The sequence below is a fragment of the Perognathus longimembris genome, chromosome 2 (assembly GCF_023159225.1).
Source record: "Perognathus longimembris pacificus isolate PPM17 chromosome 2, ASM2315922v1, whole genome shotgun sequence".
In the NCBI taxonomy this organism is placed as follows: domain Eukaryota; kingdom Metazoa; phylum Chordata; class Mammalia; order Rodentia; family Heteromyidae; genus Perognathus; species Perognathus longimembris.
Genome location: NC_063162.1, coordinates 105,651,985 through 105,676,354, shown reverse-complemented (window position 1 = coordinate 105,676,354; position 24,370 = coordinate 105,651,985). Strand labels below are relative to the sequence as shown.

The window sequence follows — 24,370 nt, the reverse complement described above, 5'->3', positions numbered from 1 at the left end:
AAGCCACCTGCAAGAAGAACTCAATGATGTGACTGCACACCTGGAGTCAATTTCTATGTCAACCTAGAGAACACTAAATTTTATTTACAAACCTAAGGAATTTAGAAGTTGAAGTACAAATTATCTAAGTTGTTCTTGCTATGGAACAAATCCAGAGCCATGAACATAGTAGGCAAATGTTTTATCTCTGAGAAGCTAGCTCCAACCCCCAAATTATGGAATTCGTGAATTCTCTAATGACAAGTAAAATCACAGAAATCATATTTTACTTAACTACAGAAAAAGAAGTCAAAAGCAATTGTGATAAGGGGAATATAATTCTGAGAAGTCAATTTTAAATGTCAATCTGGGTAAGCCACAGAGTGCCTAAGTTACTCAGTTAAACATTATTCTGGATGTTCCCAGACAATATTTAAAATGGTGACTTTAAATAAAGCAGATTGTCCTCCATAGCAGATGGGTATCGTCAAATCAGTTGAAGGTCTAAATGGAACAAAATGACCAGTTCTCCCCAAAGCAGGAGAATTTACCAGCAAATTACCTCTATTTGTACCATCAGTTCTTCTTGGTGCTACAAATGACTGTTTTCAGACTACAAGTTAACATCATCTCCCTCCTTCTAGGTCTCCAGGGTGCTGGCCTTTGGACCATAAATGAAGCACTGACTCTTCTAGATCCCTTCTACTCTGCAGATTTTAATTTGTCAACTCCATAATTTCATAAACCAGGTCTATATTATAAACAATCTCTTTCTCCACAGACACAAACATACACCCTAACATAAGTGCATTACTTAATTTTCATGTTTGCTAAATTATGTTTCTTTAAGTTGAGCTAATAAGATATTAATTCCTTCAAGAAATATATTACATGTCACATAAAAAATTTTTCTAGTTTTAGCTCACATTTTTCTGCCTATTCATTTTTCTTAATATTTCTTGTTTTTAAGTTCGTTTTCTCATATTTCTGCTGTGAACTTGAAATTAACTCATTTACAGAGATCAGTAAGTAGCAAATTATTTACTTTAGGTTTTGTATCAAACGGTTTGCCAAAAAACATCAATTTTTTACTTACAAGATGACAGTTCTCAAGCTTACGTTTATAAACATGATTGTAATATTTTTAGAGGGGTGACATGATCATAGTAACATTTTTAGGAGGGTAATATAGATGTGAGAGGTTTACTTGATTGACTCCACGTCAGTTATGAAGGGCCTTTACCATTTATCTGATATAAAATGAATATTTTTTACTAATTTCCAAGTCATTCAAAGCACAGTTACTCCATTTGCTCTTAAGTAGAAACAAAATTACAAACTAACACAAAATTAACACAAGCTATAAGGAAATTATACTTGTATAAAGGTCATTCCAAAGGTTACTTTAAATTTAAAAGTCATATAAAACCAACATTATTATTATTTGTTAGAACTGCATGCAGACTTACATGGAATATTTGGCTTTTGTCAACCTGGGTTCATATTATAGTATAATTTAACTATTCATCAGTCTAGTATGCCAGTTTTCTGACTAAGGTATATAAAAATAGGTACTTACACAAGAAATTTTAAATGGTGCAAATGTTATAGGGTCTTCTCCACACAAAGGCCAATAGCGCTCACATTTTTTCTGTGGAAAAAAAAGTAATTATATGACAGGGTTTTGTTTCAAACTTTTACAAACATTTTGTATCCTAGGGTTTTAGCCTGCTACTTCTTCCTCAAAACAGAAAAACGGACATGAGCAGGAAAGAAACTGGGAGGAGTGACAGCCCAACTTTTCTAAAAGGTAAAAAATCCTGTGTGCATCCCAGATTATTCATAAAGACTTTATTAACGTTAATGTGTAAAATGTTTGTTGCTACTTGCCTAATCTACAGAGAAGATCAGAGATTTTCCTTTAGAAAAGAAAAAACTTTTTCAAACTGGTATCTTGTGCCTCTAATCTTAGTGACTCAGGAGGGTAAGATTTTTAGGTTTGAGGTTCAAAACCAGCCCAGGCAGGAAAGTTCATGTGATTCATATCTAATTCATCACCAAAAAGCCAGAAGTGGAGCTACAGATCAAGAGGCAGAGCACTAGCTTTGAGTAAAAAAGCTCTGAGACAGCACCCATGCCCTAATTCAAGCTCCCGCCCGCCCCCACTCCCCAAAGTCTGGAAGATAAAGATCCTTTCTTTCAGTATAAACAGCTTGCAGGCAAGATTTTATTTTTTACAGCATCTGAAGTTCTGAATTCAGAGTTGTTTGCTTGCTGTGCGGGCATTTATTTTTATTTTTGCCAGTCCTGGGCCTTGAATTCAGGGCCTGAGCACTGTCCTTGGCTTGTTTTTTTTTTTGGTTTGGTTTTTTTGCTCATGGATAGCACTCTGCCACTTGAGCCACAGCACCACTTCTGGCCATTTTCTAAATATGTGGTGCTGAGGATTCGAACCCAGGGCTTCCTGTGTACGAGGCAAGCACTCTTGCCACTAGGCCATATTCCCAGCCCCGCTATGCAGGCATTTGTACCACTTGAGCCCTCCCCTCAAATTCTATTGTTTATTTTTGGATAGTCTTACTAGTTTTGAAAAGGGCAGATATAAGGGAAAAATCTTCCTATGTATCCTGTAGCTGGCATAGAAATAGAATATTCAAATATTCACTGGTTTCTAATATTAACTCCTACCATTTTAGAAACTACGTTAAATGAAGGCACAAATGTTACAGAAAATACAAATAATTCAGTTGCTAAGAAATGATAAAAATTTTCAAAATCAAGATCCCCATAAACTGAATGAAACCCTGTCATTGGCCAGCTAGTTAAAATAAATGTTTTGACAGTGGAAAAATGTACCATAAATAATTTTTCTTTTAAATTTATATTTTAGTTGAGATTAAAAACAAAAATATAACCATGTACTGAAATATGATGGTTAAAATCATGTTTCAATGCATACATACATTATATATTGTTTAAATCAGATTAAAGGTATCTATTCATTTAAATACTTAGATTTTTGAAATATATGGAAAAGCATTGTTATTTATAGTCACACCAGAACTTTTTGTTCCTATCTAACTGTAGTTCATGAATTTGTAAATGCTCGGTCCCAAAACCAGAATATAATTTCCTATAAACTAGCGTGAACAATTTTTAAGCTGATGCTATTGCCCATAGGACAACAAAGTAGAACTATCTGATGTGACACTTAAAACTATAGGTAATCCCCAAGCCATTAAATAGAGGCTTACAGAAAATAATAAAATTACAGTATTTTGAAAAATTGTTGTTTATACTTTCTATATTTTTGTCTTCTGTTTAATAATTTTAGTATCATGAAACAAAACAGAAAACAAGATATAGAAAATTTAGGTAAGAGGGCTGGGAATGTGGCTTAGTGGTAGTGCTTGCCCAGCATGTATGAAGCCCTGATTTCAATTCTTCACTACTACACAAACAGAAAAAGCCCAAAGTGGAGCTGTGGCTCAAGTGGTAGACTGCTAGCCTTGCACAAAAAGGGCCTCAGGGAGAGTGCCCAGGCCCTGAGTTCAAGCCCTAGGACTGCCTCCCCCCCCCCAAAAAAGTAAAGTTTAGGTAAGAAATGAAAGGTATTATGAATGACACGTCTTACATTTAGATGAATAGTATCTAGTGATTACAATGGTTTTTATACTTCAGGTACAAAGCTAGTAACAATTGGCTGAGTACTACTAGTTCATAACTATAATCATAGCTACTCAGGAGGCTGAGACCTGTAAAATGGTGAATCTAAGCCAACTGGAGGAGAAAAGTCTGCAAAGACTCCATTATCAATTAACCAACATATGCTAGGCTTGAGGTAAGATTCAGAGCCATGAGCAAGCCAGCCAGCCAAGGAAGAACTCAAGGACCTGAGTTCAAGTCCCACTTCCAATACAAAAACAAACTGGTAGCAGTTAATGTTAAAAAAAGAAAGAAAGAAAAAAGAAAAAACTATGTTGGTCAAAACGCTCATAAATGATAGGTTGCTTGGATTCCTTTTCTACATTCATTCTATTAGTTCACATTCTAGGTCAAGATCAAAGTCAAAATACTCAATAAATTCATAGGTCCTAACTCATTTCAGTCTACTATAGGTTAAGAATCTATGGGGCTGGGGATATAGCCTAGTGGCAAGAGTGCCTGCCTTGGATACACGAGGCCCTAGGTTCGATTCCCCAGCACCACATATACAGAAAAACGGCCAGAAGCGGCGCTGTGGCTCAAGTGGCAGAGTGCTAGCCTTGAGCGGGAAGAAGCCAGGGACAGTGCTCAGGCCCTGAGTCCAAGGCCCAGGACTGGCCAAAAAAAAAAAAAAAAAAAAAGAATCTACTACAGGCTAAGAATCTCTAATCCAAAAACCTGAAATGTGAAATGTTCCAAAGTGTGAAAATTAGCATAATGTTAGTTTGGAGAATTACAAATTTTAGAGTAAGGAGGCTAAACTGGGTGCAGTGTACCCATAATATCAAAATCTAAAACAATTCTAGCTCCAAACATTTCCAATAAATTTAACTTTTGGGCTATTATTACTTTTAGTGTCAGTGGTAAGGATCAAACCCAGGGCCTTGTGCATGGTAGCCACGGACTCTACCATTGACATATCATCAAACACTATCACTGCTGATACATGATGTGATCTCATTAATAGACTAAGAAGAGAAATTCTAAATCATAATAGTAACTTAAGAATGTTACATGAGGGCTGGGAATATGGCCTAGTGGCAAGAGCGCTTGTCTCGTATACATGAAGCCCTGGGTTCGATTCCCCAGCACCACATATATAGAAAATGGCCAGAAGTGGTGCTGTGGCTCAAGTGGCAGAGTGCTAGCCTTGAGCAAAAAGAAGCCAGGGACAGTGCTCAGGCCCTGAGTCCAAGGTCCGGACTGGCAAAAAAAAAAAAAAAAAAAAGAATGTTACATGAAACTACTCTCAGGAGGCTGAGATCTGAGGATCCCAGTTCAAAAACAGCCCAAGCAGAAAAGTCCAGGAGACTCTTCTCTCCAATAAACTACTCAAAAAAGCCTGAAGTGGTGCTGTGGCTCGAGTGGTACAGAGTTCACCTTGAACAAAAGAAGCTGAGAAACAAAGCCTAGGCCCAGAGTTCAAGCCCCAGGGGGAAAAAAAAAAAAAAGAATATTACATGACTGCAATTTCAATTTCCAAATACCATTATTTAACAATATTACTGGTTTACTGACAAATCATATTATTACAAGGAAACATCAAATAAAGTTACCACAAAATTTGTTCCTTAAATTTGACTAGTCACATTTAGAAGAGTTCAAAGTTAATTACTTAAGCACTATTATTGTAAATGTATTACCATTTCCTATGATGAGAACTTCAGAAATGGTGCTTCATAAGTCTGAAACTAATTTTACTCATAAATCACATCAATTACAAAACTCAAGGCAAGGGGACAAGGCCCAGGAGTAAGAACACTTAATCTGGGGTTTGATTCCCAGCACTGCCATAACTAAACCAAACCAAATCAAGCTAAAAAGTAAGAAGAAAATGTCCTTCTTTAAGATAGTGCAAACAGGGCTGGGAATATGGCCTAGTGGTAGAGTGCTTGCCTTGTATACAAGAAGCCCTGGGTTCAATTCCTCAGGACCACATATATGGAAAAAGCCAGAAGTGGTGCTGTGGCTCAAATGGCAGAGTGGTAACCTTGAGCAAAAAGAAGCTAGGGACAGTGCTCAGGCCTTGAGTTCAAGCTCCACGAATGGCAAAAAACAAAATAACAACAACAAAAAAATAATACAAATAAAAAGAGACAGTGTTATTTGCAAAGGGATTAACCAAAACATTCAAGCTACAAATTGTTGATAATCAAAATTAATTTAACACATGCTCATGTGTTTGACTTTACTAGTACATTTAAATAAACTACCTCTTTAGCCTATGTTATACTTTCACTATCATGAAATATTTGAAGACTACTAATACACAATTATAAAGTTTGTCATTAAATATATTTGGAACTGTAAAAAAAGAAAAAAGTTTATATGCATGAGAGACTATGTTACTTCTATCAAATAAAAGTAGAAATAGAACACACACACAAAAAAAGAAGTGAATACCCTACGATCATTTGGGCTCAGACTATAATGAAATAATGAAAGATCAGAAACATCAATCCCTAGAAATATAAGTATGAATAGGTATACATACCCTTCCCATCTCAAATTCTCGACAGGCCATTACAATGATCTAAAAAGGGAGATGTAGGAATAAAGGACATACCTGTTAAAACACAATTTTACTTTCTAAACAAAATGCTAACTTTTAGAACTACTCTTTAAGGCCAAGTCCATTTGGCCTCTATATGAAAACCCCTTTAATATTAAAAGTATGATTTAAAGAAACTATCAAAATGGTATCTTGCAAATAAAAGCCCCTATAAACCAAAACAAATTAATCAAATTTAATAAAATTAAAGGTTGAAGCAAGCTTGCAATCCCAGCTACTCGGGAGGCTGATATCTGATGACAGTGGTTCAGACAAAGCTTTAGTCTCTTATCTCCAATTAACCAGTAAAAAGCAGGAAATGGAGAAGTAGCTCAAGTGAGAGAGCCAGTCTTGAGCAAAAACACTGACACCCAGAGTTCAGGCCCCAGTACCGGCATGAAAAAAAAAAAGTTGTTTTTGGCAAGTCATGGGCTTGAACTCAGGGCCTGTGCGCTGTCCCTGAGCTTTTATGCTCAAGGGTAAGTGCTCTACCACTTCTCATTTTTGAGTGGTTAATTGGGAGAGGAAAGAGGCACACACACTTTCCTATCTTGAGGGCTTTGAGTGGGGAGAGCCTCAGATCTCGGCCACCTGACTTGTTAGGATAGGCGTGAGCCACCAATGCCCTGGTGCCTTGACATTCTACAGTGGAAACCTTAAAATCTGGAGAAAAGTTGAACTTTTATAGCAAATAGCATAAAGGAATAAACTAAAGCCTATTGTTAATATTTCACTGTGATTGTTTTTATAGTTACTTCTTTACTGAGCCTTTTTTTAAAAGTACATTTTAAATTGCAGAAATCCGCATAATCTCTCCTTAACTGCCTCAACATGCATATCATTACCTAGAGCTCAGTAATTTTTATTTATATTGTTTATGGTACTTTCTTCTTGAGGTAAATTTTATATTAATGAAGTATCTAAATCTTAAGGAAACATCCTACCTTTTTACAAATGCATACACACCTATGAAAATCAAAATATTGTCAAGATATTAAGATCTGATCACCATCTAGTTTATTCTTGCTTTAAATCTCATTTACTGGTGACTGACATCTGTAATCCTAGTTCCACAGGAAGCTGAGATCTGAGGATCATAGTTCAAAGCCAGCCCAGGTAAGACAGGCCATGGAGACTCATATCTCCAATTAACCACCTAAAAACCAGAAGGAGAACTGTGGCTCAAATCAGTAAAGGGCTAGCCAGGAGCAAAGAAAAACAGGGACAGTACCCAGGTCCTGAGTTCAAGCCCTACAACCCATGACCAAAAAAAAAAAAAAAGCTCCAGAGACCAAATTCCCTCCTCCACTCTAACTTTCAAAGTGATAATAGAGGGTGCCAATGCCTTAGAATCATTTTAATCCCATAGAAAAATCCTACTACAATGCTCATAAAAGACCAATGTGAGCTCCTCACTGCTGGATTTCTATATTCAAACTACCTAACAACCACCAAGCAAATGTTTTTGTATTCAAGGCTGATACACAGGTGCAGTCATCCTACTAACTCATATTCCCCTGCTTCCAAACCTAATGGAACACTGTTTTCCTTCACCTCAAAAAGGAAGAAGAAACAGAATGCCAATTGCCTGATATGTTCCTGAGTGAGCTTTAGTTAAGGGTGGGAGTGAGAAGCAAGTCCTACAGTTTCACTTACACTTTATATTCAAAGCATATTATTTATCTATGAAAGCCTTAATTGTTTCTTGCCCTTTTAAATTATGGTAGCTGTTTTATTAAGTTACTGACCAGGAACAAGATTTAAACTATTACCATATTCTTCTAAAATATTTAGACTAATTTTGTGAAAATATTAGACACATTCTGGAAATTAGTGTTTTTTCCCTAAGTGTTAATTATAATCAAACATACCATTGTGACTAAATAAAATTCTCATTATTCAATTAGTAAAACATTGTATATTCAAATGAATTATAAAACATAAATTACTTACTACAACATTGTATTCCCATATCATCCTCCAAAAATCTATCACGGTATTCGCTAAAGGTCCTTGGGTTGCCACATATGCTTTTGGCCCATAGACACCCTAGGATGATTAAAGGTAAATTTCACATTTATTATCATTATCAAAAAAAAATTCACAACCAAAATTTTAAGGTTTCAAAATTAGTAATAATTTTTATACTAAAAAGATTTCAAAATACGTTTTCTTTATAGTTCATAACAATATGGTAAAAATATCCAATTCATTTCAGCTTTCTGGTACCCATTGCTACTTTTATATATTTATTAGGCTATAAAGACACTGATCATTAAAAACCATTCCCTATTTACTAAAAATTATTTACCTAAGAATTAAAAACTAAAGCCTTAATTCTTAATAGGCAAAGCTATCTGTAGTAGTAATAGAAAACATGACTCAACTGTAAACTCAGTACTAAAATTATCTCATCAGCTGGTTTCTTCCATGGTCATTTCAGTTAATTCAACTTAAAAGTTCATTTAGCCAGGTGCTGGTGGCCATGCCTGTGATCCTAGCTACTCAAGAGCCTCAGATATGAAGATAACAGTTCAAAGCCAACCCAGGCAGTAAAGTCCCCACGAGACTTATTTCCAATTAATCATCCAAAAAACCAGAAGTGGAGCTGTGACTCAAAGTGGGAGCACCAGTCTTGACCAAAAGGATGCCTGACAACTGATGAGAAAAAAAGTAGTTCATTTAAACCTATTACATAGATCTGAAATAATAAACTCAAGAATAGATCAAATAGGATAGCTGACTAAAATAATAAAACTAGGGCATGACTGAATCATACAGAAAATCAGTGTCCTGAAGTACAATTAAAAACTAGAATTCTAATACATGTGCATACAAAAAATAACAATGACAACAACTGAGAGCACAAGCAAATCATCTACTTACTAGTTTATGTTCTAACTATGAAGTTTAGGCTTTACTGCAATCATAATAAAACTGGTAAGTGAAATTTTTATTTCAAACCATGACTGTCCAATGTTGACATGGCAGTAAAATTACACTGCATAAATTCTTACTGTTTTTGGTTGATAAAATAACTTATTAAAGCATCAAAAAATATCAAATATAAAACTAAAAATTTTAGTTTTATAACTAGAAATACTAAAAGTAAAATAGACTTTTCTATTAAAAAGCCTTTTAGTTATACTCAAATAGGCCTTCTATTATATTCAATCAAGTAATAGTTTTCATCTCTACTGATAATTATTTGAAGAACTTGACTATTTACTGAGCAGGAGACTGAAACAGGAGAATCAGGAGCTTTCTAAGCCAGCCTGAACTACACAGTTCCTTCTCAAAAATAAAATAGCAAACAAGCAGGAAAAAAAAAAAAAAGAAAGAAAAAGAAATCACTTGACTACTTTTTATCAAAATGAACCAAAGCTAGGGGCTGGGAATGTGGCTTAGTGGTAGAGTGCTTGCCTAGCATGCATGAAGCCCAGGTTCAATACCCCAGCACCACATAAACAGAAATAAGTGGCCTGTGGCTCAAGAGGTAGAGTCCTAGCCTTGAGCAAAAAGAAACCAGGCCAGAAAATTCCACCTCACTCCAGTAAGAATGTCTCATTATCAGGAAAACTAACAATAACAAATGCTGGAGGGGATGTGGCCAAAAGGGAACCCTAGTTCATTGTTGGTGGGAATGTAAACTGGTTAAGCCACTCTGGAAAGCAGTATGGAGATTCCTGAGAAGGCTAAACATAGAGCTACCCTATGACCCAACAGCCCCGCTGCTTTTGGGCATCTACCCAAAAGACCACAAACAACAACACACTAAAGCCACCAGCACAACAATGTTCATTGCAGCACAATCTGTCATTGCTAAAATATGGAACCAACCCAGATGCCCCTCAGTAGATGAATGGATCAGGAAAATTTGGTACATAAACACAATGGAATTCTGTGCCTCTATCAGAAAGAATGGCATTGCCCCATTCATAAGGAAATAGAAGGACTTGGAAAAAATTATACTAAATGAAATGAGCCAGACCCAAAGAAACATGGACTCCATGGTTTCCCTCATAGGGAATAATTAGTACAAGTTTAGGCTAGTCATAGCAGAAGATCACAATAGCCCAACAGCTATGCCCTTCCAAACACTTAAGACGAGGCTAAGTGAAATAAACTCCACATTATGGAAATAAGAGATATATCATTGTTGTAATTATTTTCAACATGCCATGTGAAACCAAACCTTTTTTTTTCTCTTGTATTCCTTAACTGTGGTTTTACCCCCGCTATCACTGTATCTGATCTTAGTACCCTGGACACTGTATATACTGGTATTAGAACTAGGGAAGGGAAAGGGAATACCAAATCGAGAGACTAAGGATAAAAAGACAAACGATTCCAAAAGCAATACTTACAAAACCATTTGGTATAAACCAACTGTACAACTTATGGGGGGGAATGGGGAGGGGAGAGGCAGGAGAAAAATGAGGGAGGAGCTAACAAGTTAAACAAGAAATGTACCCAAAGCTATCTAAAAAAGACTATGTTGCGGTAGCACCAGTGGCTCAGACCTATAATTCACCTACTCAAGAGGATGAGATCTGAGGATCACAATTCTAAACTAGGTTGGATATGAAAATCTGTGAGATTCTTATCTCCAACAAACCAGCAAAAAGCTGGAAGCCTAGCTATGTCAACTGGTCGACCTTAGGTCAAGTGGTAGAGCACTAGCTTTGAGCAAAAAACCCAAGGTATAACACCAAGCCCTAAAGTCAAGCCCCAGACTGGCACACACAAAAAGACTTATGTTAAATTTTGCTGTCACTTAAGAACAGTAACAATTCCTAAAAGTTAAAAAATTTAAGTTTATGTTCTATAATTTTAAACCAACTTTACCTAGTAATCTAATACTAACAATTTATAAGAAATTATGAAAAATGAACAAAGGGTCAATTCTTTTATTTTTATTACTTTTCCTGTTGTCACCATGTTTGGACATCTAAAGAACTTTATTAAAACTTTTACATAAAACATTAAAAATGACAAAGGAATACAATGCAATACTGATACATACCTTAATAAAATTTGCATTAATATAGTCTGAATCTTGAGAAGGAGTTTTCAAAGTCAACTTAACTCGGCTATGATCAACTACAAGAAAAAAATTTCAAATATTATGTTCTATTGGCATTTAAGTTTTTCTGAAGAAGCATAAATAAAATTAATTTAAAATTTTAGTTAAAAAAATAAAGGCTGGACCCTTGTAATGTAAACACCTGTAATCCTTGCTACTGAGGAGGCTGAGATCTGAGGATGGTGGTTCAAAGACAGCTGGGCAGCAAAGTCTATGAGACTTTTCTCCAATTAACCAACCACCAAAAAGACAGAAGTGGAGCTGTGGTTCCAATGGTAGACTACTATCCTTGAACAAGAACTCTCAGGGACTACACTCAGGCTCTGGGTTCAAGGCCCAGAACTAGCACACACAAACAAGTTGATGAAAATGAAGTCTACGTTCCTGGAGGGCAATTTCTAACATTATATTAACAGAAAATACCTTAAACTCAAAAAAAATTAGTGATATACAGAGATATGTTAAAGTTGCAATAAGAATCATCTCTAAAACTCTTTTAAAATATAAATCCTAGGGTACTGGCATAGACTCATTACAGAAGAATGTTTAAGCCTCTACAGTTGTTTCAATCAGTAATCCAGCTAACTGAGAGACAACTAACCACTAATACGTAAATTTATTTACCTAAATTCCAATTAATCTATCCTTTGTGTTTATTAGAAAATAATAAAAATTAAATACACATGCCAAACTAATATAATGGGGGAGATATACTTTGATACTATGAAATCCTAAAGTAGTAGTTCTAACTTGTATTCATCTTCTTTGGATTTAAAGGGATCAAAACAACATATAAATGTCACTATGAGCTCCCCTATGACCCAGCAGCCCCACTTTTGGGCATCTACCCAAAAAATTACAAGCAGGACCACACTAAAGCCACCAGCCCAACAATGTTCATCCCAGCACAATTTGTCATTGCCAAAATATGGAACCAACACAGATGCCCCTCAGTAGATGAATGGATCAGGAAAATGTGGTACATATACACAATGGAATTTTATGCCTCTATCAGAAAGAATGGCATTGCCCCATTCGTAAAGAAATGGAAGGACTTGGAAAAAATTATACTAAGTGAAGTGAGCCAGAACCAAAGAAACATGGACTCCATGGTTTCCCTCATAAGGAATAATTAGCACAGGTTTATTAGTCATAGCAGAGGATCACAACAGCCCAATAGCTAAGCCCTCATGAACATATAAAATGATGCAAAGTGAAATGAGCTCCATGTTATGGAAACAACTGTTATATCACTGTTGCAATTACTTTCAACATGCCATGTGAAACTAGCTCCTTTTGTTGATGATCCTATTATATCCCCTTCCTGTGGTTGTCCCCGTGCTATCACTGTATCTCATCTGAGTACCCTGGATACTGTATATACTGGTATTAGAACTAGGAAAATGAAAGGGAATATCAAAATCGAGAGACAATGAATAAAAAGACAAATGACTCCAAAAGCAATACTTGCAAAACCATTTGGTATAAATCAACTGAAGAACTCATGGGGGGAGAGGGAAAGGGGAGGGGGGAAGGGGGAATGAGGGAGGAGGTCATAAATAGTACAAGAAATGTACCCATGGCCTAACGTATGAAACTGTAACCCCTCTACTATAACCCCATCATTTGACAATAAATAATTATTAAAAAAAAATCTCTGAACTCTAAAAAAAAAGTCACTATGATGATATCATATACTTCCTAATTTGTGGACATTCAATATTAAAGGCAATTAACACAAAATTACACAAAAATAGTAACAGGTATGGAAAAACTTTAGTGAACTCTTAAAGGACATCTATAACAACTGATTTTGCATTGTTCTAAATTTTATGCAAAGCATTAAGGTCTAATTCTGCTGACTTAATTTATTTATGAAGGAGTCTTTGTTGGAAATTTATAGGAAGAGACATGTAATAATTACTACTATATTGCAGTAAGTAATATCATAATGCCAACTAATCAGGAGGCAAAGTTCAAAGGATCACAGTTTAAGACTAAGCCATGCAAAAAGTTAAGTGTCCCACCTCAACTAACAAGCTAAGGTATGTTGGTGTACATCTTCAATACCAGCTATGTCTGGGAGGTTATAGGTAGGACAATCTCAAACCAGGTACTGGTAGGTCATACCTGTAATCCTAACTACTGAAGAGGCTGAGATCTGAGAATTGCAGTTGGTATGAAACCAGTATAGGCAGGAAAGTCTGACTCTTCATCTCCAATAAACTACTAAAAGCTGAAAGTGGAGCTATAACTGAAGTAATACAAACACTAGCCTTTAACAAAAAAAAAAAAGCCCAAGGTCAGCACCCAGGCCCCAAGTTCAAGCCCCAGGATTGCACAATAAATAAGAAAAAAGAGGCCACCTCTGGGCAAAACTGTAAAACCACTAAAAAACAACTCAGGCAAAAAAGTGGGGAAAGGCTGTTAAGTGTGGCTCAAATTGTGAAGTACCTTTCTAGCAATTGTCAAGACATTGAGTCCAAACTTCAGTACTGAAAAAAAGAGGGAGCAAATGACATAATAGTTTCCAATGAAAATTACTTATCTCTTCATCATGTGCCCAAGAAAAAGGGAATGTTTACATATCTATCAAAGAATGTCATTGACTCTATATAGCCTGTTCATGACATTTGGGACAGTAAATATATATACGAAAACAGATACTTCTTATAAATGAGAATAGAATATTCAGTAGTTAGAATGATGATAAAGCAACTATATAAACTTTATAATGTTATATTTATTAGTAATATGTTACAATAGAGTTAATTACTTTTATTTTCATTGGACACCAAAAGAAGAGCATAATAGATAGGCTACCATGGGGTCTTCAGTAAGACGGGTGATAGTGAATCCAAGTAAGAATAATGGTTCCAAGATGACAGTCAAGACTGCTAGCATACGTAATAGAGAGGTTACATATAGGCAGGAAATATAATCTTAATTTTATTTTCAAAGATGAAAAAATTTAAGCATACACAAAATAGAATAGTGAGCCTTCACATATCCATCACCTAGCTTCAGAATTTTGCCAATGTTATTTAATCTGTCACTAATCACGAGAAGAAAGGACGAGGGGGAACAAATTAGATTACAAGATTTTTGCTAGTCTCATTTATCCAGTACTAAGTTTGATTCAGTAAGCTCAAAATGGAGCAAAAAATGCTTTAAAAACTCCCTATATTCCAGTATAAGAGGAAGGGTGGTAGTTCACTGCCTTCTATTAAACACAGTTGGTTATTGAGAATTTGAAAACCAGTATTAGCTGTTTATGTAATTTATCACATGTATTTTTAATATTTTTGGCACTCTTATTAAACATCAAACTGAACTGAAGAAAACTAAGTATCAAGGAAATAAAAGCAATTATTTCCTTGGTTGGTTTTTCTGTCTCTATAACTGCCCAAGAGCTTGACTCCAAAGAGGTAAAACCAATAATGGCTACATAAGAGATGTTTTAAAGTTGCACCCCACTCTACTACGAACACTAACGATCTATGGCAATAAAATAAAATTCACATATACTGTCACCTCCAAGCAAAGAGGAAGGTATTAACTAAATTCTATAAGCAAAAAGAATCTCTATAATTAACATTAGAGTAGGCTTTTCATCCCTGATCTACCATTCCTAAAGGCTAGCTCAGTTTTAGATCTAATAATGTACAGATATTTCTTAGTTCTGGGACTTGCCTCCAATATACTGAACATATCAAAAAGTACTACTGGGCATGGTAGCACATGTTTGTACATTTCAGCCCTCAGAAGGCTGAGGCAAGAAAGACAAAGATAAGACCTGCATAAACATAGGACAGGCCTCATTTCAAAAATAAATCAAAAAGGTGATTATGGAAAACTCCATGTTATAAAAATTACCAAACAATATAAATCAAGAACTTTATTTTTCAGAGGACCAGTTTACGAGCACTGCCACTAACCTTCCTTCTCTATCTCTGTTCAAAAACCAAAGCTTCTCTTCTATTTATTCCCAATTTCTTTATGACCCTTATCCTTCCCATTATATTTTCGTTAGCATTAATAGTCACATGACAGACTATATATGTTAATTCGTATGTATTCTCTATCATCTAGGTTATAATACAAACCCTGAAAAGATAGGGGGGATTTCTGCCAACTTGTTTTTTGCATCACCAGAACATAATATATGTACAAAGCTCTGTGTGTGTGTGTACACATATGCGCACATCACGTTCTGGGGCTTGAACTCAGGGTCTATTCACTGTCCCTGAAGTTTTTTGCTGAAGGCTTGGGGCTCTACCACTTGAACCACAGCTCTACTGGCTTTTGAGCAGTTAATTGGAGACTTTCTCAGACTTTCCTGCACCAGGCTGGCTTTGAACTTCCTCAGATCTCAATCTCCTAATTTGCTAGGATCAGAGGTATGGGCCACTGGAACCCAGCTTAGGTTCAAAAGCTTCTGGTAAAATAAATCAAACATCATATGAAAACAGAAACACAGTGGTATTTCAAATTCCCTACGTGAAAGTCGAGTAGAGATTATCTAAGTATATGCATCAATTAAGAGAGCACAGTAAACTGTCCATATACCATACCAACCCCTATTTTTTTTTACATGTTTGTTTTGCCAGGCTTGGGGCTTTAACTCAGGGCCTGGGCGCTATCCTGAGCTTCTTTTTGTTCAAGGCTAGCATTCTACCTCTTAGGCCACAGCACCACTTCCAGTTTTTTTCTTTTATGTGGTACTGAGGAACCCAACCCAGGGCTTTGTGCATGCTAGGCAATAAGGCAAGCATTCTACCACTAAGCCACATTCCCGGCCCCTGTATTGCTTATAAACTACAAAGTTTATAACATTTTTGTTATAGAACATGAACAAACAGAAGGAACTTGTATGGAAAGTTGGGAATGTTTTATAAAAGCCACAGGAGTAGCTACTATACTAACCAGGAAATGCTTAGACTGATGTAACACAAAAAAATCATAGTAAGTATTACTGTAGTCTTAATTTTACAAATAATAAAACGGACACAGAAATAGAGTCCAAGTTCTTATAGCTACCAAGTGATATAGTCAGTATGTGAACTTCTGGAGTCAGAATTCTTCACTATTTATACTAAACCCTGTTATACTATACCACATCTGTTAATATTGGCCACCCATGCATCCTACAGTTGAGAATAATGTACAACAAAAGTAACAGGAAGATTAAGGATTCAATTTAGGCAAGAAACCAATGAGAAATAGAAGTAAGAAAACAAGACAGAGGCTATGATCTGATAAGTTATCAAATTTCAAATAAGAACTGGTCAATGGCATCAAAATAGTTAACTGAAAAAACTAAACACAGAAAAAAACAGCACTGAATCTACCACTTACAAGGTCACTGAGAACTGTATCTAGGATGTTTTAGCAAGAAGCTTTAATAATGACAACAGTTAATTAAGGAACTAATGTCACAGAATGTAGGAACTTTAAGACAAGTGAAGGAAAAGAGAAGACTATTGGCAGCTTAAGACAGAGTAGGTGCAAAACGTATTTTTGTTTTATAAAAGGGGTCACATATTTAAAGTCATAATACCAGACAGAAAACAATAATATCTAAAAATGTAACTGATGTTATTCTTGAAACATAATACTATCAATCTAAGATGTACCCAGAGATACATATTTAGACTGAGAAAAGCAGATACAAAGGTGATTTGAGTCATTTATGATCCCATTTTCATACATAATTATTCAAGGTTCTTTTGTTAATAGGTAGTGAACAAATCAGTGTTTTTAGCATTTTATAAAATTACCCACTATGTTATATTGTTTTATTTTTTAATGAAATAACGTCTTTGAACTTGAAGTCTACCAAGTTATTTCCCCTGAAATTCTGAAACTAAAAAATAACTATTAGAGCAGCTGTGATGCTTACAGAAGAAAAACTAAAACAATTATAATAAGGAAAAGCAAGAAGCACAATTATAAATTATTATTTTGTAGTGTACCTTGAAAAAAAGATTAATTACTATCTCCTTATAAATCAAATTCAAGAAAAACAAGTTGGTTAGGTTATAAAAATGCAAATTAATATTTCTATTCATTCTATCAAGAATGTTTCAAACTTACATGGCAATATGTCCTTATATCTGTTCTTTTTAACATTTTCTTCTTTTTCTCCAGTAGCTGTGGGATAAATCTTTTCTGTTCTATATTTGGTAGACAATCTTCTTAATCGCTTAAAAAACAACAAACAAAATCAAGTTTAGAAAAACATTAATATTTTCAAAATGTCGATGATATACAAATAGCTTTTCAATGAATTCTGCCTACCTAATTCCCCCGAACTAATTTTCCTGTTTTTCTAAGCTGCTAACTATCCTTTAATAATTAACCAAAGGGTCATTTCTTTTTAGCATAAATGCAAACATTTCTTCCAAATGAGCAGCAAAGGAAACCAGAATTAAGATAATTTCATGTAAAGATGCCATTAATAAAGTGAGTATGCATACTTAGTTCATTCTTTTATTCAAGTAATTTGTGCTTCAGTGAAGAGTAAATAATCGACTTTAAAATTCATGATTAAAAAAAGAGTACAAGTTTCATTATTCCTTTCCTTAATAAACTATGAACACCCATGATGTGACAGGCTTTCTCCAAGGCATAAGCTAATAATTACTGATAAAACACTGCAAAACAAAGTCCTTTCTTATTGGATTGGAAATGTCCAACAAAGACCAATTCTGTTTGTTCACTGCATTACAGAAGTGGCTTGTGGGTTAGTGACAAATTCTTACCACATATGGCAGTAGGGATGTTCTTCGGGCTGGAATATTTTTGCGTGTCAGTAATATACTTCCTGCTTTCAGAAGAACTGAAAGTCGGCATTGTGAATTGTTAAAGCCTACTCAACTACACTGCTAAAATTTAATTTCAAAGGAGTCTTCTTTCCTTCAGGATTAAAAACACTGAAAACATTCTGGTACTAGCCAATAAATTATTAAATATAAATGAAATGAAAAAATCTGACAACTGATTTTTCATTATTTCATTTTGGCTACTTTGACACTGGTTTTTAATCAACTAAGTAGCCATATTTTTTTTTTAAATTAGACAAAAGCTTCATAATGTTCTTAGACCTGATGTAAGTCATTCTAAGTTGCATATATGTATGGAAATGTCACACTGCACCAAATACAATTGCCATGTGTCAATTAAATTATGAAGTAATACACTTTGAAATATTCTTACCAGATAAAGACAGTTTGCACAACATATTATGACTTTGTTTTGTACTTAAATATCAACAGCAAGGAGCTGGGAATATGGCCTAGTGGTAGAATGCTTGTCTTGTATACATGAAGCCCTAGGTTCAATTCCTCAGCACCACATATATAGAAGAAGCCACAAGTGGCAGCACTGTGGCTCAAGTGGTAGAGTGCTAGCCTTGAGCAAAAAGACGTGAGGGACAGTGCTCAGGCCCTGAGTTCAAGCCCCAGGACTGGCAAAAAAAAAAAAAGGAATAGCAAGTGCCAGACATGCTGTTGGCACAAGCCTGTAATTTTAGCTACTCCAGAGGCTGAGAACTAAGAAATGTGGTTCAAATCCAGCATGAACAGTAAAGTCCATGAAGACTTATCTCCAATTAACCACCAAAAAGCCAGAAGTAAAACTATGGCTCAAATGATAGAGCTTTATCCTTGAATAAAAATGCTCAACGATACCATCCCAGTGCTGAGGTCAAGCCCAGGACCTGCACAATACATAAATTTAAAAATTTAATAGCAGGAAATTCTACCAAACTATATTAGAAGTTAATCTTCAAGTAGACAGTTCCCTACAAAAAAGGGCCCCCTTTAACACTTTAGCTGTCTAAATTTCTGAATTTTCAACTTTTGAGTTACATAAACAAGGAACACACTTAACACCTGTTACAACCTCTGTAAGAAGAGACTGGAACATAAAATGGCTCAGAAAACGTTTACTATTATTACTGAAACCCTTTCAATTGTCACATATTCTGGGCAAATTTTATCTGACAGGAGCTGTTGTAGCTTGTGTATCAAATTTGAGCTGGCTTCGCAATCACCTGGAAGGCCTGACTGCTGGGCTTTATCCTAAGAGCTTCTGAATGAAGACTTGAGGTGAACTATGAGAATTTTAATTCTTAGTGAAGGTGATTCTAAACAGGTGATACTACTATCTGTTAACCTAGCTTTGAAAACAACCAGTATAAGGTATTTAGGTTTTAAATTAGAAGTACTAATTAGGGGCTGGGAATATGGCCTAGTGGCAAGAGTGCTTGCTTTGTACATATGAAGCCCAGGGTTCGATTCCCCAGCCACCACATATACAGAAAATGGCCAGAAGTGGCGCTGTGGCTCAAGTGGCAGAGTGCTAGCCTTGAGAAAAAAGAAGCCAGGGACAGTGCTCAGGCCCTGAGTCCAAGGCCCAGGACTGGCAAAAAAATATATATATAAATAAAATAAATAGAAGTACTAATTAACTGGTATGAGGGAAACGAATGTTGATTTTTCAATAATTCTGATTCATTGTATTTTTGTTTGTTTTATTTTATTTTTTGCCAGTCCTGTGACTTGGACTCAGGGCCTGAGCACTGTCCCTGGCTTCTTTTTGCTTAAGGCTAGCACTCTACCACTTGAGCCACAGCGTCACTTCCAGCCTTTTGTTTATGTGGTACTGAGGAAATGAACCCAGGGCTTCCTGCATGCAAGGTAAGCACTCTACCACTAAGCCACATTCCTAGCTCAATTCCTTGTATTTTTATGTATAGGCTGACAACACCAAATACTTCTCAGAGTTGCTTAGCAATTTGTCATAGAAAACAGAGGAATAAATTAGAGATGAAAAGAAAAAGAAGTTGGGGGTATGGAAAGATCATGGTTGAAAAGCAAGGGAAAGCAGAAGCAGTTTATAAGACACCTAATGCATAAATGAACAGATTAAAGGAGGAACAGAAAATCAAAAAACCAAAACTGCTCTAAATCACTTGTCCATTTCATGTAACACCAGAATAACCCAACTCTATGGACATAGAATAGAAACACTTTACATCAGAAGTAGGTGACTGGAAGAACATCACTGAACAACTATTTCCCAAGATTTTGCCTTAAAAAAATCCCCATAATAATTATCTTTGCCTTTCTTTGCTTTTTAGTGGTCATTCTACTCAAATATCTTCAAATATTATCCATTTTTTACAAGCTCTGAAGAAGCTTTTGATTCTCCCCATCCAAAATAATCTTTTCCTTCTAAGTTCTTGTTACTTTTATATGTACTCTTACAACACTATTTCCATAAAGAAATTATATCTTATTTGCTTTACTTCTCCTTCTAATAATAACTATGAGCAAAAAATTACTGAGATGTCTATTTGTAATATCCTGAGAATAATGCTTTTATACTGAGTAATCAATCAACCACAGAATGGTCTGATTTTCAAAATACTACATCAACACTAACACTGAACAGTGTTTGAGTAGCAGTACTTGTACATATACTATATTGTACATTTATTATTTGCCATATGAAAAGCATCCAAGTTCACTTAACTAGATAAAACATAAAATACTTATACATAATATGGTTTTAACTTCCTGACCACCATCCTATTGTTTTTAGTAAAGCTGCACTAGAAAATTAACGTGGGAGAAACCCCCTCTATTTCTGAGCAACATGCTGTAATGAACTAAGAACCTTATTGAAAAGCACATGGGCTAGACTATATGAAAATAGCACTGAACCAAGAGTTAATACTTTACTGCTGAGGGGTGGTGGCTCAAGTTAATTCCATCTAGTCAGGAAGCATAGATTAGTGTGACCAGTTTTGCCCTACCTAAAACATTTTTGATTCATAAAGATTTTGGAAAAGTCAGCTATGTATATTCTGCCAGTATAATCATTTCATCATACCAATAATAATACCATATACCAAAAGAATGCTTCCATGAATATGTCAATTACCATTTCCTTAGGTTAATTATGAAATATTTTAAATGCTGTTTGTCTGATTTCCTAGCTTCTCTCTTTTATTTTTTCTCACTAGAGTGTAATACTTCAGCCTTATAGAATTCCCAATGTCGCTGGGAGTATGGCCTAGTGGCAAGAGTGCTTGTTTTCTATACATGAAGCCCTGGGTTCGATTTCCCAGCACCACATACAGAGAAAACGGCCAGAAGTGGCTCTATGGCTCAAGTGGCAGAGTGCTAGCCTTGAGCAAAAAGAAGCCAGGGACAGTGCTCAGGCCCTGAGTCCAAGCCCCAGGACTGGCCAAAAAGAAAAAAGGCTCATAGAATTCCCAATGTCACCAACCAGCCACTCCCCATCCCTTAAGACAATAGTTTCACAATTGTGACTCCTGAACTAGAACTCTGGAAGTGTTATTTCCTTTGCAAAGCCTTTCTTAAACATACCCTTCTTAACTGCTTCTCAACCCACTGCAGTGAGCCTGTAATACACCATTCTACTATGATTTAGGAAATTTTGCCTCTCTACACTACAGACCTGAAAGGGGGGAGAGAGGGAGAGAGAGAGAGAGAGAGAGAGAGAGACAGACAGACAGACAGACAGACACAGAGAGACAGAGAGACAGAGAGAGCGCACGCACCCAAGCACCAGCTGGACTTGCTCAAGGCTAGTGCCCTGCCACTTGAGCTACAGCTCCACTTCTAATTTTTAAGACTTTTTTATTGTCAAAGTAATGTACAGTTACATATGTAAAGCAGTGAGTACATTTCTTATCAAACTTGTTATCTCCTCCTTCATTTTTCTCCCACCTTCCCCCCTCCCCGGTTTCCTCCCTACCCTCCCTAGATGTACAGTTGGTTTACAGCATCTTGTCTCCTAAGTATTGCCATTGTATTGGTTCGCCTTTTACCCTTTTCCTAGTCCCAATAAACGTACATATAATAAATACCCAGGGTACCAAAGTCAGTTACAGTGACATCAGGGTTTGTAAACCATGAGGAAGACAAAAGAAAAAGGCACAATTCCACAGGGTACATTGGAAATAACAAAAGCAAAGATAAACCATTTATTTCCAAGTCTTGTGATTCAATTTGCTTAGTATCATCTTTTGTGATCATATGCATATTGCTACTGAGCTATTGTGCTCCTCTGCTAGGACTACCAAGACAAGTACTAATTGTTTCCAATGAGTGAAACCATAGAGTTTATGTTTCTTTGTGTCTGGATCACTTTACTTAGTATGATTTTTTTTCTAAGTCTTTGCATTTTCTCACGAATGGAGCCAAGTCATTCCTTCTAATAGATGCATAGAATTCCATTGTGTATATGTACCACATTTTCTTGATCCGTTCATCTCCTGAGGGGCATTTAAGTTGGTTCCATATTTTAGCGATAGTAAATTGTTCTACAATAAAAATAGCTGTGCTGGTAGCTTTAGTGTGATCTTGCTTGTAATCCTTCGGGTAAATGCCCACAAGCGGGGTTCCTGGGTCATAGGGGAGCTCTATGTTTAAGCCTTTTGAGGAACCTCCACACTGCTTTCCAGAGTGGTTGAACAAGTTTACACTCCCACCAACAGTATGGTAGGGTTCCCCTTTTGGCCACATCCCCGCTAGCATCTGTTGCTGTTAGTTTTCTTGATAATGGACATTCTTACTGGGGTGAGAGGGAAATGCAATGTTGTTTTGATTTGCATTTCTTTTATGGCCAGTGATGCTGAGCACTTCTTCATATGCCTTTTGGTCATTCTCATTTCCTCTTCAGAGAAGTCTCTTCCACTTCTAACTTTCTGGTGGTTACTGGAGATAAGAATCTCATAGATTTTACTGCCCAGGCTGGCTTCCAGGTGCAATCCTCAATCTCCTTAGTAACTAGGATTACAGTTGAACCATCAGTGTCTGGACAAAACTAGATTTTTAAAAAATCAGGTTTCATACACCACGATCTAATTCAAAGCAAGTTGAACTAAAGAAGTATTTACTAGAAGTCACAGAAATTTCTCCTCATTGTTTTTGGCTAAGATGTTAAATTTGGGGTCCTATACATCCTAGACAAGTGCTCTATGACTTATATACCTCTTGCCCTAACATTACAATTTTTTTTTTGGAGATAGGGACTCACTATGTTAGGCCAGTCTGTCCTTAACCTTACCATCCTATCCTACTGCTTGTCTCTGAGTGTTGGGATTATAAGCATGTCCTACATCCCAAGCTTCACATTACAGTTTTGATGCAAACAAAATTTGAATTTAGTATGTTTTAAAAGTTTCAAATAAATTTATTTGTTCTGTGTTTAAAATCCAAAGCCAAATAATTTTCACAGGCCTCCAAAAATGCCAAGCAATATGACTGTCATCTTTAAGATACTTGTTTATCAAGGTTTAAATTCTTATAATAATTTCATTATCTAAGGGCTGAAGCTATTGAGAATGTGTTGTGTGAAGTTTGTTAAATCTCTCCAGAGTCAAACAGTTAATCGTTATTAGGTTGTTCAATATATGCCTCTTAGATGTCTCAGACATATCCAAATAGCATGACCATTCAATGGTTCAAGCCAAAACCATAGAGGAGTCATCTTTGATTCCTTTCCTTCCTCTCCAATCCATCAGTAGTCTTTATTAGTTAGTTCCACTTCTAAAATATCTCTTTCCATTTGCTGAACAGACTCAACTTGAGAATGTATTTAGACAAATGCTAAATTTGTTGGCAAGATTTTAAATCAAAACAAGACAATAAAAACACAAAAATAGAAGTGAAATGGAATTTAGTACAACTCAAATTATTTTAATATAGAATATAAATACAGAAGCTTACAGTCTTTCATCTTCTGATACTAGACCATGTATCACTGTCTCAAATTCACTAATAACATACAAAACAATGAGTTTCATAAGATACCAAATTTTCAGTTAAGTATGCACCCAGGACTGTACAAATCTTAAATTGTACTGTATGTAGTAAAACAGATTTAAGCTTGAGTCACCTGGCTATAAAATAGATAATACCTAACCCACAGTATCTTACTGCTTTTGCCACTGCTCTAAATTTTTTTAAGATAATTACTAACTAAAGAAACTAGTTAAATTTTAAAGATTA

The 24,370-nt window shown here is 35.7% G+C and overlaps 1 protein-coding gene across 2 annotated transcripts in view; it reads right to left on the bottom strand.

The window, feature by feature from the left end:
- Positions 1-24,370, bottom strand: part of Ptpn12 (protein tyrosine phosphatase non-receptor type 12) — a 64,262-nt gene that overhangs the window by 23,529 nt on the left and 16,363 nt on the right. For both annotated transcript variants that reach the window (XM_048339880.1, XM_048339879.1), the window contains exons 2-6: positions 17,418-17,526; positions 11,262-11,338; positions 8,189-8,284; positions 6,179-6,217; positions 1,559-1,630 (exon numbers count right to left, since the gene is read on the bottom strand). In XM_048339880.1, the coding sequence (XP_048195837.1) occupies positions 1,559-1,630; positions 6,179-6,217; positions 8,189-8,284; positions 11,262-11,338; positions 17,418-17,526 (393 nt within the window). The remainder of the gene's footprint in view (positions 1-1,558; positions 1,631-6,178; positions 6,218-8,188; positions 8,285-11,261; positions 11,339-17,417; positions 17,527-24,370) is intronic.